Consider the following 17273-nt stretch of genomic DNA (forward strand, 5'->3'; position numbering starts at 1 on the left):
ATTTAGAAGTAATGGGCCAAAGTATAAGGTGGTTCATATACAACCTTTATGACATTAGACAACATCTTATTGTAACCGGGCCGAATGCTATAGTGTGGTCCGTGGCCTAAGGTGCCACGGCACCGAACATGTGAGAAAAACAAAAGAGAATTTGTTTGCTTGGCTCGGAGGTTATGATCGCTCGACAAAATCTTTTTTACTAATATGTTTGAAACTTCTGTTAAAATAAAATTTGTTTGGTGTTTCATTCAAAAAATGGTGTATTAGAATTCATTGAATAAATAATAGCCCGCTTTACTAAACTTTATATATTTTGTTTTCTTGTCGTTAATGACCACGCATCCATAAAATAGCATCTAACAAGCACGGCGTGCAATCACTAAGGGCGACCACAATTACATACACATCCGGAAAAATTTGATTTAAAACGGTGCACACGAACGATTTTCCGTCGAATTTGACTGAAATCGTTTTTGGGATAGAAGATCGCAGCAGGGGAGGCACCACGCACCGGGCGGGCCTCTCTTCTCCCTCGTCGTCTTCTCTTTTGTTCGTTTTAACCCTCGCTCGCGTCCCCTCCTCCTCCGCATCCGGCTGCTGCCCCCGCGTCTGCTCCGCCCCCTCGGCGTCCTGGTCGCCGCCTTGCCGCTCCGATCCCGGTACGCCCTCACCCCCGAATCTCACCGCTCTCGCCAGATCCAGCCGCGCCGGCGGGATCCGATCGGGAAACACGCGGATCACGCGCATACAAAGCTCTGATCTCATCTCGCTTCCGCCGCCGCCCGATTCTGCAGGTGTTCGACGCGATGCAGCCGCCTACGGGGAACGAGAGGCCGCCGCCGCCCGGCCGTCCTGTCTCAGCGTTTGTGCCCGGCGCAGCCGCCCCGCCGCCGCCGTTTGCCGCCGGTGGCCCGTTCGTCCCGCCGCCGAGGCAGGGAGTGCCGCCGCCTCAACCTGGCTCTGCGGCACCCCCTTTCGTGGCCGCGCCGCCCGCGGCAATGGGTGGGTTCAGGGGTCCACCTCCGTCCCAGGGTCCCTTTGCTGCCGCGCCACCGCCTCAGCGGCCTTTCACTTCCGCGCCGCCGCCTCAGGGCTCCTTTACCACCGCTCCACCGCCTCAGGGCCCCTTTACCACCGCTCCACCGCCTCAGGGCCCCTTCGCCTCCGCTCCACCATCTCAGGGCCCCTTCGCCTCCGCTCCACCGTCTCAGGGTCCCTTCGCCGCTGGCCCACCGCCTCAGGGCCCCTTTGCTGCCGCACCAGCACCTTTTCGCCCCCCACCATCGTCCCTTGGGCAGCCACAATCTCCCACGCGAGGTGCTTTGCCTCCTCCACCGAATTACGCAAGGCCGCCACCACTACAGTCCCAAGGGTTTTACCCCGGTGCACCGCCTGCGAACCCTCAATTCCCAAGACCAGGATTTCAACAGCCAGTGCAGACTATGCCGCCCCCTCCAATGGGACCTACTGCCACGTTTGGTAACCAGGCGGCATATCCGAGTGCTGGGCCTCCAGTCGGAGGCACACTCCAGAGCTTAGTGGAGGACTTCCAGTCATTGGCACTGAGTTCAGCGCCGGGGTCACTTGACCCTGGTGTTGATGTAAAGGGGCTGCCAAGGCCATTGCATGGTGATGAGGAGCCAGTTAAGCTTTCGGAGGCATACCCATTGAATTGCCACCCGAGGTATTTCCGGCTGACAACCCATGCGATTCCGGCATCTCAGTCATTGGTCTCCAGGTGGCATTTGCCCCTTGGGGCTGTGGTTCACCCTCTTGCAGAATCACCTGATGGGGTAACAAACTATTAAGCTCGTGTTGTTTCTCTTCTCCAGCAAATGGGCTCTTTCCTTGACATGCTTGTTTCCCATTACTTAGGAGGAAGTGCCGGTTATCAACTTTGGGTCTGCTGGTGTCATCCGCTGTCGAAGATGCAGGACATATATAAATCCTTATGCAACATTTGCAGATGCTGGAAGGAAATGGCGCTGCAATCTTTGCACCTTGCTCAATGATGGTAATATCCTGAACTTCAGCTTGAGTACCAGTTTGTGTGTTATGATTTATGAAATGGCTGAAAAGGACCATACTGGTACACAAAAGACAATTCATGTCTGATTACTTTGATTTCAACCAGCCATCATATCATTCCCCAAAAAGGTGTAACTGTATATGCCATTTTGTGGTATGTATAAGAAGATTATTTCACTACTTTGAAATTTGAATGACACAGTTTGGATTAATAAACTACTAAGGACCTTGGATGCATAAACTACTAAGGACCTTGGACGCATAAACTACTACGGACATTTCCTCAACTTCCCTTCTATGTTGTCCTACTCTGAACAAGCACTATAATTTGTAATGTAGGGAAAAACACCTAGTAAGGGGGAAAAATCATGATGTAGAACTGTTTACTCAAAAACTGTACTGTAGGATTAGAAGGTGAAACATTCTGGCCATGCTATGGAGGATGTGCCTTGTTCTATTTAGCAGCATCCCACAGCCAGAGAAGCAAGCCCTTTTTTTTTTTAATCCTGAAACACGTGGCAAGGAATTCATATATATTTTTTGAAAATGTTTAATTTGTAATCAACTTTTCTTTTGCTGTTATTCAGATGGTAACGGCTGCTGTTCCTATTAAAACATTCTGTGGAAAAAGTTCCAGTTCCAGTGAGAAAGAAAAGCAAAAACCATTTAGGATTTCTAGTAAAATTAAGCTTGGTTTGTTTCCAGTTGATGTATAGTTTCTTGAGATTCAGATCAGGAATTCCTATGGCATAGAAAGTCCCTAGGATCTAATCTGTTTGAACTTATTTATTTCATCAGAAAACTTATCTATTGCTGCAGTCTTGAGAGATGAGAAGGGTCATCTATCTTAGAACATCATGCCACTGACACAGTTCTGGTAGTATTTTGTTTCAAGCCTGTTAAATATGATAGTTGGGGTGATTATCTTGCAGCATATTCTTTTCCTATTATCAATTGTAATGAGACAATAGGCACATTCACTCCTGTAACCTTGATGGCTGGGACAATAGTTTGCTGCTACTAGAGATGACAGGTAGTAGGATTTCAAAGAAATGCTTGACTCTTTGTGTGTTAATGCTAGTCATTATGAGTTTTCTGGATTCAGTGTTGGAGTTTTGGGACTAAGTACAGCAGGGGCTAGACACAAAATCCAATGAATTCTGCAGAAATTAACTGGTTGTTTTCAAGACAATTCAAATAACTAACCGTATACCTAAGGGGGAAAAAATGCAAATCATACTTTAACCTCGCCGTTGATCTTCAGATTGCACCCTGAACTATCAAACCAAGTATTTTTCATCCTAAACTTTACAATGTCATTCAAATAACGGGAGAGCATGGCCTATGGTGGCCACAGGAAGCTCCAAACTGGGCTAGCCTGCCTTTCTATAGGATTCCTTTATCCCAGCTATGCTTATCATCGTTGGCTAGCATCATTGACTTTCACATTATGCTCATCCTAGCTTGACGTGCCTTCCACAGTGATGGTCATGTATTTTAGGATGTATTTTGAAACCAAAGGAGTTAGATCAAGCATGCTATAGTTGTGGTATCGCTTCTATGCAAGATGTATTTTTTTTGTTGTTGTATCCTTCATGATTGTACAAGAAAAGAAAAGGATTGTATATCAGTTAGTCATCAGGCTTAACTATCATGCATAGAAATAGCGCTGGAAGACAAAAGACTCTTCTGTCATACAATCTTTATTCTGGTGCTATATAATTCCCCAGCAATGTTGTCACACGAACTGCTTTATGAAAAATCGGGCTTTCTTTTCCTGCAGTTCCTGGAGAGTACTTTTGTGCTCTTGATGCTAGTGGCAGAAGGTGTGATAATGATCAAAGACCTGAACTCTCTAAGGGAACAGTAGAGTTTGTTGCTCCAACAGAATATATGGTGCGGCCACCAATGCCACCATCATATTTCTTTCTTATCGATGTGTCAGTATCTGCAGTTCGGAGTGGGTTGCTTGAGGTATCATTTTATCTGTATGTTTATTTTTTTAATCTTTCTGAGCACCATCTTTATTTTTCATCCTTAACAACTCACAATATTACTGTCCATGTGCTTTTTTTAGGTTGTTGCAAAGACAATCAAATCATGCCTTGATGAACTTCCAGGCTTTCCGCGAACACAGATAGGATTCTTAACCTTTGACAGCACTTTGCATTTTCATAACTTCAAGGCAAGCCCTACATCTCTTACTTAGTCGTTCTTCAACTCAAACTTGCACATTTTGTTTCGCAATGCCTCACTATTTTTGCATGTCGCATTCAATTCATGTGTCATACTGAAATGGCCTTTATTTTTCTTTTTGTACCAGTCTTCTTTGTCACAGCCTCAAATGATGGTTGTTGCTGATTTGGATGATGTTTTTCTGCCATTGCCTGATGACCTCTTGGTTAATTTGGTCGACTCCAGACATGTTGTTGAGTCATTTCTTGATAGCTTGCCAAATATGTTCCATGACAACCTAAATGTTGAGTCTGCTCTTGGTCCGGCACTTAAAGCAGCTTTCATGGTTATGGTATGATTCTTATTTCTACTCTATTCATATTATATTTGAATTTGAGAATTATTATTAAAATACAGTTTAATAATTCCTATATACCTTTATTGCCTTAGTTTGCACTAAATCATGGACAATTGTGCATCCCTTTGTAGAGTCAAATTGGGGGGAAGTTGCTTGTCTTCCAGAGTACATTGCCATCTCTTGGTATTGGACGTTTGAGACTTAGGGGAGATGATGTTCGTGCATATGGAACTGATAAGGAGCATACTCTGAGGGTGCCAGAAGACCCCTTCTACAAACAGATGGCTGCTGAATTTACGAAAAATCAGATTGCTGTGGACATATTTTCTTTCAGCGAGAAGTACTCCGATATAGCTTCCTTAGGTGATAATTTGCACACAGAATGTCAGAATTAATGTACCTTAGCTATGTTTGGCCGTGCTATATTTCTTATGCTATATATAAAATCTGTAGGATCTTTGGCAAAATATACTGGTGGCCAGGTGTACCATTATCCATCGTTCCAGGCAGCTACACACGGGGATAAACTTAAACATGAGCTTAGTAGAGACCTTACACGAGAGACTGCCTGGGAATCTGTTATGCGCATCAGATGTGGAAAAGGTTCATGCACAGCACAGCTACATTTATCTTCATTTCCTAATTTGTCTCTGGTAGTTTATGATTGGAATCTAACCCTCATAGCATCTGTTTTTTAGGGGTACGGTTCACAACCTATCATGGTCATTTCATGCTAAGATCCACAGACCTGTTAGCCCTTCCAGCCGTTGACTCTGATAAAGCTTTTGCAATGCAACTGTCGCTAGAGGAGACCTTAATGACCACCCAGACTGTATACTTCCAAGTGGCATTGCTGTATCCTTTCCTTTCAATTTGATTTTGTACTACTCTTAATGTTCTTCTGCATATCACTTTATTTCAGTGCGGATTTTTTTTTGTTGTAGATGACAATTTTAACATCACACACTCCTTCAAATGGTCATTAGCAAAAACCTGTTTGGATAGCAATTAGTTTGGTGATAGTGCAGCATCTAATGGGAAGTACTGTAAAAACTATTTCTGAATGCCTAAACTGAAAATGCTAAACAATCGGTTGCCCATTTTTTGACCAAATAGTGGCCTACATGACTGTTTAATCATGCTAAACGACTTTTTAACACGTTTGGCGGCCATTTTTTTTTCTCGAACACGCAGGAGAGCTGCGTATCAATATATTAAGAAGAGGAGGGTTTAAAGAAAACCCAAAGTTTGGCGGCCATGTAGGGATCACATGCGGTTTCATCAGCCTAAATGGCTGTTTAGGGGAAAATGATTCTGTTGTTGCCCTGATTTTTTTTGGGTGTATTCATACTCCCCCACAAGATGTTGTTAGCTGTTTGTTGCACATGATGCACATACTTCTTGTTCCTTTTTTTATATTTTTATAATATTATCCATGCATGTGATGCTTGTTCCGTCCTTAACCACCACTAGATACACATCCTCCTCTGGTGAAAGGCGTATCAGGGTCCACACAGCAGCTGCACCTGTGGTCACAGATCTTAGTGAAATGTATCGTCAAGCAGATACTGGCGCCATTGTGTCATTATTGGGTAGAATTGGTTAGTAACATATAGATGCCCTTCCTCTTTTAAAATTTCAATATACACATTATATGCTTATTACATAGTTTTACTAATTATCGCAATCCTGCAGCGGTTGAAAATTCACTGTCTGATAAGCTGGACAGTGTCCGACAGCAATTACAGTTAAAGCTTGTGAGAAGTTTGAAGGAATACCGGAACTTATATGTTGTACAACACCGGATAGGAGGAAGACTGATTTTTCCAGAATCTCTAAGATTTTTGCCATTATACATCCTGGCCATCTGCAAATCTCTTGCTCTCCGTGGAGGTTATGCAGATGTCTCTCTTGATGAACGATGTGCTGCTGGTTTCAGCATGATGATATTGCCTGTAAAAAAGCTGCTCAATTTCATTTATCCTTCTCTATACAGAGTTGATGAAGTATTAACAATGGTATGTTGTTTCTTCCCACTAAGCTAATTTGTTTGCTTGTAATCAGTGTGTTATTTGTAGATTTGCCACATCCAAAGCACTTCAAATTTGAGATGAACAAAAATGATAGTATGGTTAGTGCACACGATCTGTTTAGTCTGTTGAAATAATTTCATAAGTCATTAGTTATCATGCTTTTAGAATGAGGTTTTTTGATAAATTAAAACGTGATACTTCAGGAATTATTAGCATTAATTGAGTTATGATATATCTATTTGGTCAGTTATTTTCCTGGTGTCTGTGAAGTCAAGTATGTCATTTCTGTGTGGTTTAGGCAAGTTTACCAAACACTAATCAAAACTATCTTTGAGTTTTGCAGGAACCAAATAAGATTGATGGTTCACTGCAGCGATTGCCATTAACAATGCAGTGTTTAGATACAGGAGGTTTGTACCTCCTTGATGATGGATTCACTTTCCTAGTGTGGTTAGGTAGGATGCTCCCACCTGAACTTGTGAACAACATTCTTGGAGTCAGCTTGGCAAACTTTCCTGATCTATCAAAGGTAATCCTCTTTTACATCTTTGTTCGCTTAAACAAAGTTATTTTTACATTCTTCCCTGTGAATTGCCAATTTTATGAAAAATCACGGTAAATGTGTAGTATACCACATGATTTGTGTTTGCATGTGCACTAATGTGGGGTACATTGCAGATTCAGTTGAGAGAATGTGACAATGAGTTCTCAAGAAACTTCATGAAAATATTAAGAACCCTGCGGGAGAAGGATCCTTCTTATCACCAGCTAAGCCGTGTGGTGCGACAGGGTGAACAGCCAAGAGAAGGCTTTCTGCTTCTGTCTAACCTTGTTGAGGACCAGATGGCTGGAACAAGCAGCTACGTCGATTGGATACTGCAAATTCACCGTCAGACACAAAGCTAATGACGATGAACGAACAGGAAGCGATGCTTGAAATTTTTGCCTTGGTGTAAACTGCTGCAGAATGTAGATTCAGTTGCTGCCAGTTCCTAATCATTCTCGCAACACCATCCCGGATCTAATTCGCAAGCCAGTGGTCCAGTATGTCGTCCTGTAAGCAGCATTTGACTGGCAAACAAAGCTTTTACTGTTAATATTTGTCCTTGTGATTATTCTTTTTTCCAGAGTGAGAATACAGCTGCTGTATCAGAATAAGTAGGCAACAGATACCGTGGGTATATTATACAACTGGGGTCGTATAGTGGCCTGCGCGTTTCTTAATCTTGTGTTCTTAAATGTTAAGAATTCTAGTCGGATGCAGTTACTTAGCATTTGGAAGTTCATTGTGTAAACTCATTTTTGGCTATTATTAGTCTTTGTAATAGGAGAGCTCTCTGTTAACCTTCATGCTGTTTTATTCTGACGTTCCTTCCGTATACTTGCGTTTTGGACAATGGATCTTTTATGCGTGGTTTTAAGCACTAGAATGTGTAGTTTTGTTCACCTTCTTTTCTATGTATCTATAAAATTTGAAATTAATTTTACACTAACCTTGTGTAAAATGTTAATAGAAAGTACGATTGAACATTTAGTCTGCTGACAATAATATAGCACGTACTATGATTCTTTTATAATAAGGATGCAAGTGGGTACAATAGTGCTTATTTGGTCGGGTGACGATGGTATGTCCATTCATTCGATTGATCGTGTTTCGTGTCACATCGAATATTTGAGGCTAATTAGAAGAATTAAATATGAGTTAATTATAAAACTAATTACACATATGGACACTAAATAACAAAATGAATCTATTAAGCCTAATGAATTCATCATTAGCAAATGATTATTGTAGCCGCATCATGGACTAATTAGGCTTAATAGATTCATCTTGCCGTTTAGCCTTCATTTGTGCAATGGGTTTGTAAATAGTTTATGTTTAATACTCCTAATTAGTATCTAAACAATTGATGTGATAGGGACTAAAGTTTAGTCCAGGGATCCAAACACCCCCTTATTTTTCCTCCTAAACTATTTACTCAGAGTGCTATTCTAGTTTATTTTATGATATTTTAGATCGACTTAATGACCCAAAATATCTATAACTTACATTGATGTTGTCTAATAGATATTCTTATGCATTAACACATAATTTTAAGATGATTTAATAAACAATTTCTAGAATGAATTGTCTTTTTAATTGTCCCATAGTAATTCTATTTTCTTAATTTATGCATAGAAAAAAAGAAATATTATGAGTTACAAGGTAACACAACTCGTACAATGGTGTCGTACAATGGTGGAGTAAGCATCTCACACTGACTAACATTGTTTCTAAAAAATATATTATCTTCAATAGACATATTTACATGTTAGGAAATCATTTTTTAATGTAACTACCAATGCTAATATTGTCGATCTATACCTATACCTATTATTAAAGCAAGTAACGTCTCTGCCATGATTTTTCGTACGTCGCCCTAATTTTGCAAAAAAATCCTGACGTTTCATGAAATCAACCCACAGTCCATTTCTGAGTATAGGGGGGCTCAGTTGGAAAAAATAGGAAAGCGAGGGAGTTAAAGGGGAAAGAGCTCAGCTCCCTCGTCCCCCTCCCTTCCCTCGGGGGATCAAGACGCCGCTGCTCCGTCCGACCCGTCCGGCTCCGAGCCCCTCCCTCGGGGGATTGAGATGCTGCCGCTCAGTCCGGCTCCGGGCCCCTCCCTCGGGGGATCAAGACGTCACCACTCCGTCCGGCTCCGAGGCTGGTGGCCAGTTCCCACCTTCACCCTCCACCCCATCTCCACCGACAACATCCCGCCGCCGCTCTGTCCGGCTCCGGGGCCGGCGGCCGGTTCCCACCTTCGCCCTCCACCCCATGTCCACCGACAACATCCCGCCATCCTCCGACATCGACACCATCATCCTCTGGTTCCTGCGCCACTTCAAGGACCCGCGCGACGCTGGCCGTGTCGACCCGGTAATGGCCACCGCATCCTCGAGGTGGCAGCGAAGCGGGAAGCGATTGGGGTGGAGGCCAGACTGCCAGGAGAGCTTGCTGCCGAATCGGATCGGAATCGAGGCTGACTCGGGGCCAGACTGCCAGGAGAGTTTGTTGCCGAATCGGATCTAAATCGAGGCTGACTCGAATAGGAATTGAGGTTGCGTTCTTACGTGTATACATAGCTGCGGGGTTGTGGCCAGGAGCCCAGGACCTCCTCGCCATCGAGAAACTGCTCAGCACCACGCGGAGATCCTCTCCTGCTGCACAGGCCATCCCCTCCTACTACTCAGCAACACGCGGAGATCCCCTCCTGCTGCTCAGCAACACGCGCGGAGCCGCTTGCCTATGCTGGCCGTCGCGCACTGGCCGCAGAGTTGCCCGCGCAACGCCGCCTGTCGGTCGCCTAGCCGCTCGCTCGCGGTGGCGACCGCAGGAAGGGCTGCCGCACGCTGGCACCCGAGCCGCTGCCCACGCCGAGCTACCTGCCGCTGGCCCTGTTCCTTGTTCCCTTGCTGATCCGTGAGAGATAGAGCGGGGATCAGGATCAGAGAGAGAGGATCGGGATCACAAAGAGAGATGGGAACGGGAGACACAAGAAACAAGTCAACGGGAGAGAAGAGAGATGAGAAATATCTTTACCAATTTACAACATAGCCCTTAACAGAGACAGAAAGCACATAGACGTATTTTAGGGAGGTGAGAGTGACATTAAATGAAATGCAAAATTACGTTAGGCATGACTTTTAAGTAGTAAATCACCGTAACTTTCCGGTAGTATAAATCAGGGATTTGAGTTTTTTTAGTATGACTCGTAGTGAACTCTCTATGTTCGTATGTTCATATGATTCACTACTGCAAGGAGAGGAGGCTGATTGAACTCTCTTCCTTGAATAAAAAAATATTTTAATTTAATAGGTATTTGAGTTGAAGGAAATAATTAAGTCAAAATTCTTTTGGTTTTCCATTGAATGCGTAGACATCCAATAAGTGGAATAAAAATTTAGTGATGGAAATAAAATATATCATTAGTCTGAAAAACACAATTGATATTTTACCGTAGCAATGTACGGGCATTTTGCTAGCGATGGAACCATTATTATTATTTCGAGTGCAAAACCCGTAGCAACCTACGGATATTTTTACTAGTCTACGTAAAAATGAAGATACTTAGTGTAAAATGTGAAAATGTTTAACTTAGGATAAGTCTCAATGATACTTTATAAGAAATTGTAAGTTAAGCTCTGCATGAAATTCAAATCAGAGTAGTTCAGTCTTCGAAAAAGAATTTTTTTATGCAAATGCAATGCATTAATGTCCTTCGATTTTGTCGCTGAGCCCACTAGTCAGCCACGTACTGCAGACCTAGAACTCCGTAGCACAGCAGGCCTTTTCGTTTCTCTCCCCTTCCGCAAACCAAAATGTTGGCGGCTCGCCGGCTCTCCGCCTCCACTTCTCCTCTCCTCCTCCGCCGCCTCTCTGTGCAGACACATCCCACGGCGCTACCGCCGCCCCCCCCACCGGAGGCGACCGAGTCGGGGCCGGGAGCGTGGGCCCGCCGCGTGGCGGCGCTCTCGCTGCTGGGGCTGACCGGTGCCGTCGCAGCCAGCGCCGTCAGCGACCTCTCTATCTTTCTCTCCTGCTCCAGGTCGATCCCTCGAAACCCGTGGCATTTTGGATTCAGTATTTGCTTTCTCTCGTGATGCTTGGCATCAGAGATCAACACACCTTGGCGCTAGCGCTTGAATGTTTTTATGTAACTGATTTTCATTTCACCTGTTCCTATAGTTTAGATTTTTTAAATCTGTAACCTAGACCTATATGTGAAGTACTTTTGATCCCTACGTAGAGGATGAACGATGATTTGTGGCAACCTGTAGGATTCATGTACCTTCGGGTGATGCTATTTTTGTCATGTCACGTACTCACCATTGTTGGATTTGTTTTTCTTTGCCCACAAGATGGATTGCTATATCTTACGTCTTTTGGTGCCCTTGTTGTTGCAGCCAGGCAATAGAAAAGGCCACCCAGAACCAGCAGATAGTGAATGCCATTGGCAAGCCGATCGTGCGGGGCCCCTGGTATAGCGCTTCCATTGCTGTGAACCACGCGAGGCATTCTGTCTCCTGCACATTCCCAGTGTCTGCGCCCCAAGGAAGTGGGCTTCTGAAGTTCAAGGCTGTTCGTTTGGGAGGTATGTGCTACTAACATCACAAATCAAATTTCTTGTGGTGATTCCAGTCGTTATGAGCGAAAATTGATTAGACTTTCCTATTTAGGACTCTGTAATGTTACTTAAACTACATCAGTTCAGTGCTCCAAAAACTGAAAGAGTCTTGCACTAATGTCCATATTGTAGCTTAACCTTTGGATGTAGAAAATTAAATCTATACATTATTTTTCCCTTGCTGGAAAGGAAGACTATGACAACACACATTGTTTGCAGACTTAGTTGATTGATTGTGGCTCTTAAGCCAGTTTTGTCATTCCTTGGCATAACAGATCTGTAAAACATGTAAGAATGTATACTATGTTACTTGCTTGTTACCAGTTACCACTGGTTTCTATAACCTTTATTGTTACTGTCTTTTTAAACATTAGTGTTAGTTGGTTGGTTGGCTATCATTTTAACCCATGGCCTATAAAGTTCATGAAGATTCTTCTGTAGATGAAATGATGATTATTTACCATTTACATAGTCTGACTAATTAATTACTTCATTCTGTATTCTCATTAAGGATGAAATTATCTTAAAAGATTCATTTAGTATGTATTCTCATTAAGGATGAAATTATCTTAAAAGATTCATTTAGGATTTAACTCATGTAATAGTCATGACATGATGACATTGGCAAGCGGCTATGTGAATGGAAACTTTATGTAATGTGGACGCAAATATAAAATATAGTATCATAAGGGATGGTGCAAAGAAGAATCAAACAGATGCCAGTGAACCCTGTAATACTCGGTTTTAAGTGAGCTAAGTACTCATTATCCAGCATTAGAGTCAGAGATTAGAAATGTTAGCCGCAACAAATTTGACCACTAAATGCTTATTACATATTTAGCATCCATGCCAATCTAAATGGATCATGATACAGACTTCAGATGCCTCTCTACAAGGCATCATACAGTTAGATCTCATACCTCTCGCCCAATAAATCTGACAGTTGTGGGTTATGCTATTTCAGCAATACATTAAAACAATATTATAATGTCAATGGACTCATTGTGTACCTACTTGACCTATATTATCATGATAGCATGATCTATAGTCAGGACTCAGGAAATTGAGAAATAAAATGCAGGGGTCTATTTATATTAAAACAGTAGGTTTTGCTAATTTAGCTTGTGCATAAGGCTAACACAGCACATTAGATTAGAAATGAAGGGGAAAAGGGCAACCGGAGAACTCGATTAAAACTGAATAATGAAACCACAATACTAAAATTGCTGCTGCGGGGTGGTTGAGTGGAAGGGGAAAGAGTATGTTGCCTCAATGAATGGGAAAAGTCAGAGAGTCATGAATTGTTTGATATTAATAAAGTGAAGAAATTCAGACTATGACTTCTTAGTCAAGCGTTGAAGGAGTAATAATTGTTGCTAGGAGCAGAGGATATGTTGCACAACTTCCAAGTAATATGCCCATGGTTCTTCCCTGGCTTATCATTAGCTTTCAATTGTGTAGGTCCATTTGTCGCAGTATTATTTTTCGAAACCGCTTTTAGTGTACTTATTTTGGGTGATATTGGTAATAACTAATCAGTGGCATCATTTTGAAACACTGTAACATCAATATCTTACTAGATTTGGTAACACTTGTCATAACAAGATTTCACAGCACAGTTTGTGTGAGATGGCTGGCTGTGTGTGTGGTGGGTTTTCTGCTTCTCTTTTAACCCCTTTTTTCATCTTATTATTATAAAGATGCACGCTCTCCTGTGTGTTCGAGGAAAAAAAATTTCACAGCACAGGAGACTGACTCTGTAGTGGAGGTAGGACTCCACTACTCAGGGCATTTTACAAATGCTGTGATGTCCACATCAAACTTCACACTATATTTCTTCTCTTTCTGTACTCATTAAATACTGCTGCGCTTTTATGCTCAACTAATGATGTGGATTGACTAATAGAATAGCAGGAAGAAACTTGCTAGTTGCCTGCTGTGCTTTTGCAGCCAGCCCCTAAAACTTGCTAATTATCCTAACAAACTTATCCTGATCTGCCTAACAACCTGGTAACAAACGATGCTAACAGATAAACTAATTAATCCGTTTCCTCCAAGTGATGTGCTGCTGCTGTACTGATGGGCCCAGGCCAAAGGCCCCGTCCATAATAACTAGGGTACAGAAATTGAGATACAAAGGCTGAAATGTCTGGAATTAAAAGCTAAAAGTGCTCCTCTATTTCACTTCGTATTTTTGAAGTTTTATATCCCTTGTTCAGTATCAAACTAACAACTTCAATGTTGTCATGGGATTTGCTCAGTGATTGGCTGATACGTTTGATGTTTTATATCCCGGTAACAAACTAACAATGGTAATGTTGTCATGGTTGTGGGGGATATAACCCCCGGGTACCACTCGGATGGGCCTGGCCGCCCTCCAAAGGGGGTACCGTGGCCCATGCGAGGGGGACTCGGGATAGGCGTACGGATCAAGATGAAGGATCAGCATCAAGAGATATAGTTACAGATAGGCATGTTTAAATATGTAAAGAGATAACTTGTACTGAAAGGTAGTAGATTTCCTTGTAACCGACTAGGATTAGATCGAATCAGATCTATAACCCTGCTCTCCGGACTATATAAGGGCGGCAGGGACCCTCTCAAAAACCCAAGCCATATTCGATACACTACACGCTGAGAATACAACCCTGAGCACAGGACATAGGGTATTACACCAATCTGGTGGTCCGAACTTGGTAAAGTCCCCTGTGTCTTTGTGTTCATCCATCTAGCTCTAGGCGTGGCGATCCCCTCCACACAATCTACCACCTTGGTCTACCCCATGGTGGACTGCCGGACTATTCCCTCGACTGTGGTGATTTGCTCTTGGCTGATACTATTTCTAGTGCCTACTGCGGATTATATTGATTTTTTATGGTCTTGCACTTTTAGAGCTTTTAGTGGGTCAACTAGAAAATATTTTCCTTGAAACAAAACAATTCCTTTTTTCCTATTCTTTTTGCATCATTTTCTGGCAGACATGAGTTGACTAAAGTGAGTTTTTTTCATCAAGTAACTGGTGTCAACATATTGAATTGAGTGACGTTGGTTTTGAAGCTTTTGGTGACACTTAATTGTTATCTCATCCCATTTTATTCTCTCTGCAGATGAATCTTGGTATTCATTTCTACAGCCCAGTGACTGGGAGATACTCATAATGGATGCCATCCTTGATATCCATACTGAAGATGGGAAGCACCGGACGATGAGGGTAACCATTCCAGACAACACCCCTGCTCCACCGCCAGCAGACTGCACTGCGTGCAAGTCCCATACGGCTCCATCTGCGGAGAAGTGAATTCATTTAGATATGATTTATTCATCTGAATATGGCTACCATGGAGTGATTTGTTCCACAATCCCCGGCGAACCTGGAGGAAATAAGTGCCATTTTTTTTGTCCAAGAAGGTGCAGATCGATATTGAGAAAAAGTGAGAATTCTTTAGTGATATATTGGAAATCCATACGTATGGGATAGGATAAATTAGGCAAAAATTTGTCATTCTGCCCGCGGCCGACCATACTCTGAACAGTCTCAAACAGCTAAGATTTGCTTTTAGGACCCCTTGCTAGCAATACAGCATGACCGAAGACTTTAGGTTGCTAGCAGGAAAAGTTACTCGGCTAGGTTTGTGATTTGTGTTATTCTCGTTACAATACCTGCTGATTAGGACCACATAATTATGTTTTTGTTAGAGTTGTGCTTTCCTGGAGAATCATGCATGCGTGTCTGCCAGGGCTAGCCCTTTGGCAGGTCAGCCACAATGGGCTTCGAGATATGGGGCCTAGGCCCGTGTACGTCTGATGAAGGCCCAAAATGCTTAGCCAAACTGCTGCGCAGTCCAACATTGGAATTCCTATATAATTTCCGGAAGCCCGTTTCTTGTTAGGCTTCTAGTGTTTGAGATGTACGGTGGCTCCTGACCATTGGATGCTGGTTCCTCCAACTCTAGAACGCTGCCGCTGCCATGGCTGCCGTCGCTCCTCCCGCTGCGCGCTCCGCTGCTGCCATCTCTCCCACACGCCGTCGGCTGCGGTTGTCGCTCCTACCGCGCGCTGTCGCCGCCAGTGCTGCTGCGGTTGACGAAGAAAAAGAATTGATTATAAATTATTTTTTTAAAATGTTGTATTAGGTCTAAAAAATATTTGAATCCAATTTTCGGAATGTTGAAATTAGATGTGATATTTTTTTTGAGAATGTTGAGCTATGTTTTAGAAAATGTTGAATATATTATTTTAATCTATTAAAATATTAAATTAAATATTTAATTTGACCCTAATGGGGTTTAAATTTAGGATGCTTATCTGGCTTCCACAAGTTAGATGGGAGCCCCGTCCGACATACTCCATATTCCCATATGAATAAACCGCTCCATGTTTTAGCACAACAGAGAATTAGCTCAGTAAAAATAGAAAATAATAATAAATCCTATGATCTTTTTGAAAATATTCTTTGGAATTCAAATATTATTTTTATAATTTTATCATATGTAAATATTAAGAAAAGGTAGGCATTATCATAAAAGGCTTCAGCAATGTTAATCTAAGTTGTCTACAATCATAAAGATCTTTCCCCTTTTAAGTAATATAATCACAATTATAAAAATCTTATTACATGACTACAATTAATTATGTCCGTTATTTCTTTAGAACTTTGAGAATCCGCCTGTCTAAAAAATCAGAGTAAAACATTGTCCATGAAGAAAAAAACACATACTAAGCCAATTAATCACATGAATATGAGTTGTAAGTTCTTCGAGTATTATCACAAAATAAATCCAAATTTCTTCAAATTTTTATATTGAGAGTCTGTGGAACATAACTTTTGACCATTAATTTCTATCCTACATCATTCACAAAGACTTGTGAAATATAACAGTACGAAATGAATAGCTGTTGCATTTTCTTGGTTAAAACATATCATAAAAAGTTTAGGATCAAAGGTCGTGTAAGTATTGAAGTTTGAACTCTATTCTTAATCACTTATTAGATGAGTAGTGGCTTTTTTGGGGGGAAATTAGACGACACAGTGGCTTAAAGATAATTTGTACAGATGTCGATGAACTAAGAGTACACGCGTGCTTGACGGCGCCTAACCTAAAATTGGTGGTTTTGACCTACCATACCTGATGGAGTTGAGGTACACAAGGTGTAGAAGGGACACGCATCGTGTCGGTCTGTTGGGTGTCCTGCGCTTGTCGCCGGCGGGCGGCGGCACCACCTGGCGAGCTCCTGGAACATGCAGCGGCGCGGCGTCTCTGTCCGCGCGCGCAGTCGTGCATGGAGCCATGGAGGCCACGCAGGACCCACGAGGTCACCATGTGCCGAGACCCATGCATCTTTTGTTGCTTCCGTTCTCGGCGGTCAACCACTTTGGTTGCAAGCAGGCACCGGAGAAGGAGCACCGGATTTGTGGGGGTCTGGCCATCGGGGAGAGAGAGGAAGAAGATAGAGCTAGGGAGTGAGAGCACTACGGGAAATCTCTAATTTGCCGAATGTATTTTTATTTGC

General features: G+C 42.6%; 2 protein-coding genes across 2 annotated transcripts; both read left to right on the top strand.

Annotated features, from left to right (window-relative positions):
• The first annotated feature begins 500 nt into the window (after positions 1–500).
• Positions 501–7973, top strand: LOC101763317 (protein transport protein Sec24-like At3g07100). Its single transcript, XM_004974975.3, has 13 exons — positions 501–659; positions 795–1793; positions 1876–2014; positions 3812–4002; positions 4106–4213; positions 4352–4555; positions 4693–4924; positions 5015–5164; positions 5260–5416; positions 6035–6162; positions 6257–6579; positions 6938–7123; positions 7273–7973. The coding sequence occupies exons 2-13, from the start codon at positions 807–809 to the stop codon at positions 7498–7500; spliced, it is 3033 nt and encodes a 1010-aa protein (XP_004975032.1). The 5' UTR covers positions 501–659; positions 795–806; the 3' UTR covers positions 7501–7973.
• A 2938-nt stretch (positions 7974–10911) lies between these two features.
• Positions 10912–15457, top strand: LOC101763724. Its single transcript, XM_004974976.4, has 3 exons — positions 10912–11183; positions 11542–11729; positions 14870–15457. Exons 1-3 carry the CDS (start codon positions 10957–10959, stop codon positions 15058–15060), a joined length of 606 nt encoding a protein of 201 aa, XP_004975033.1. The 5' UTR covers positions 10912–10956; the 3' UTR covers positions 15061–15457.
• Positions 15458–17273: the final 1816 nt, after the last annotated feature.

The sequence above is a fragment of the Setaria italica genome, chromosome VII, assembly GCF_000263155.2.
Source record: "Setaria italica strain Yugu1 chromosome VII, Setaria_italica_v2.0, whole genome shotgun sequence".
In the NCBI taxonomy this organism is placed as follows: Eukaryota; Viridiplantae; Streptophyta; class Magnoliopsida; order Poales; family Poaceae; genus Setaria; species Setaria italica.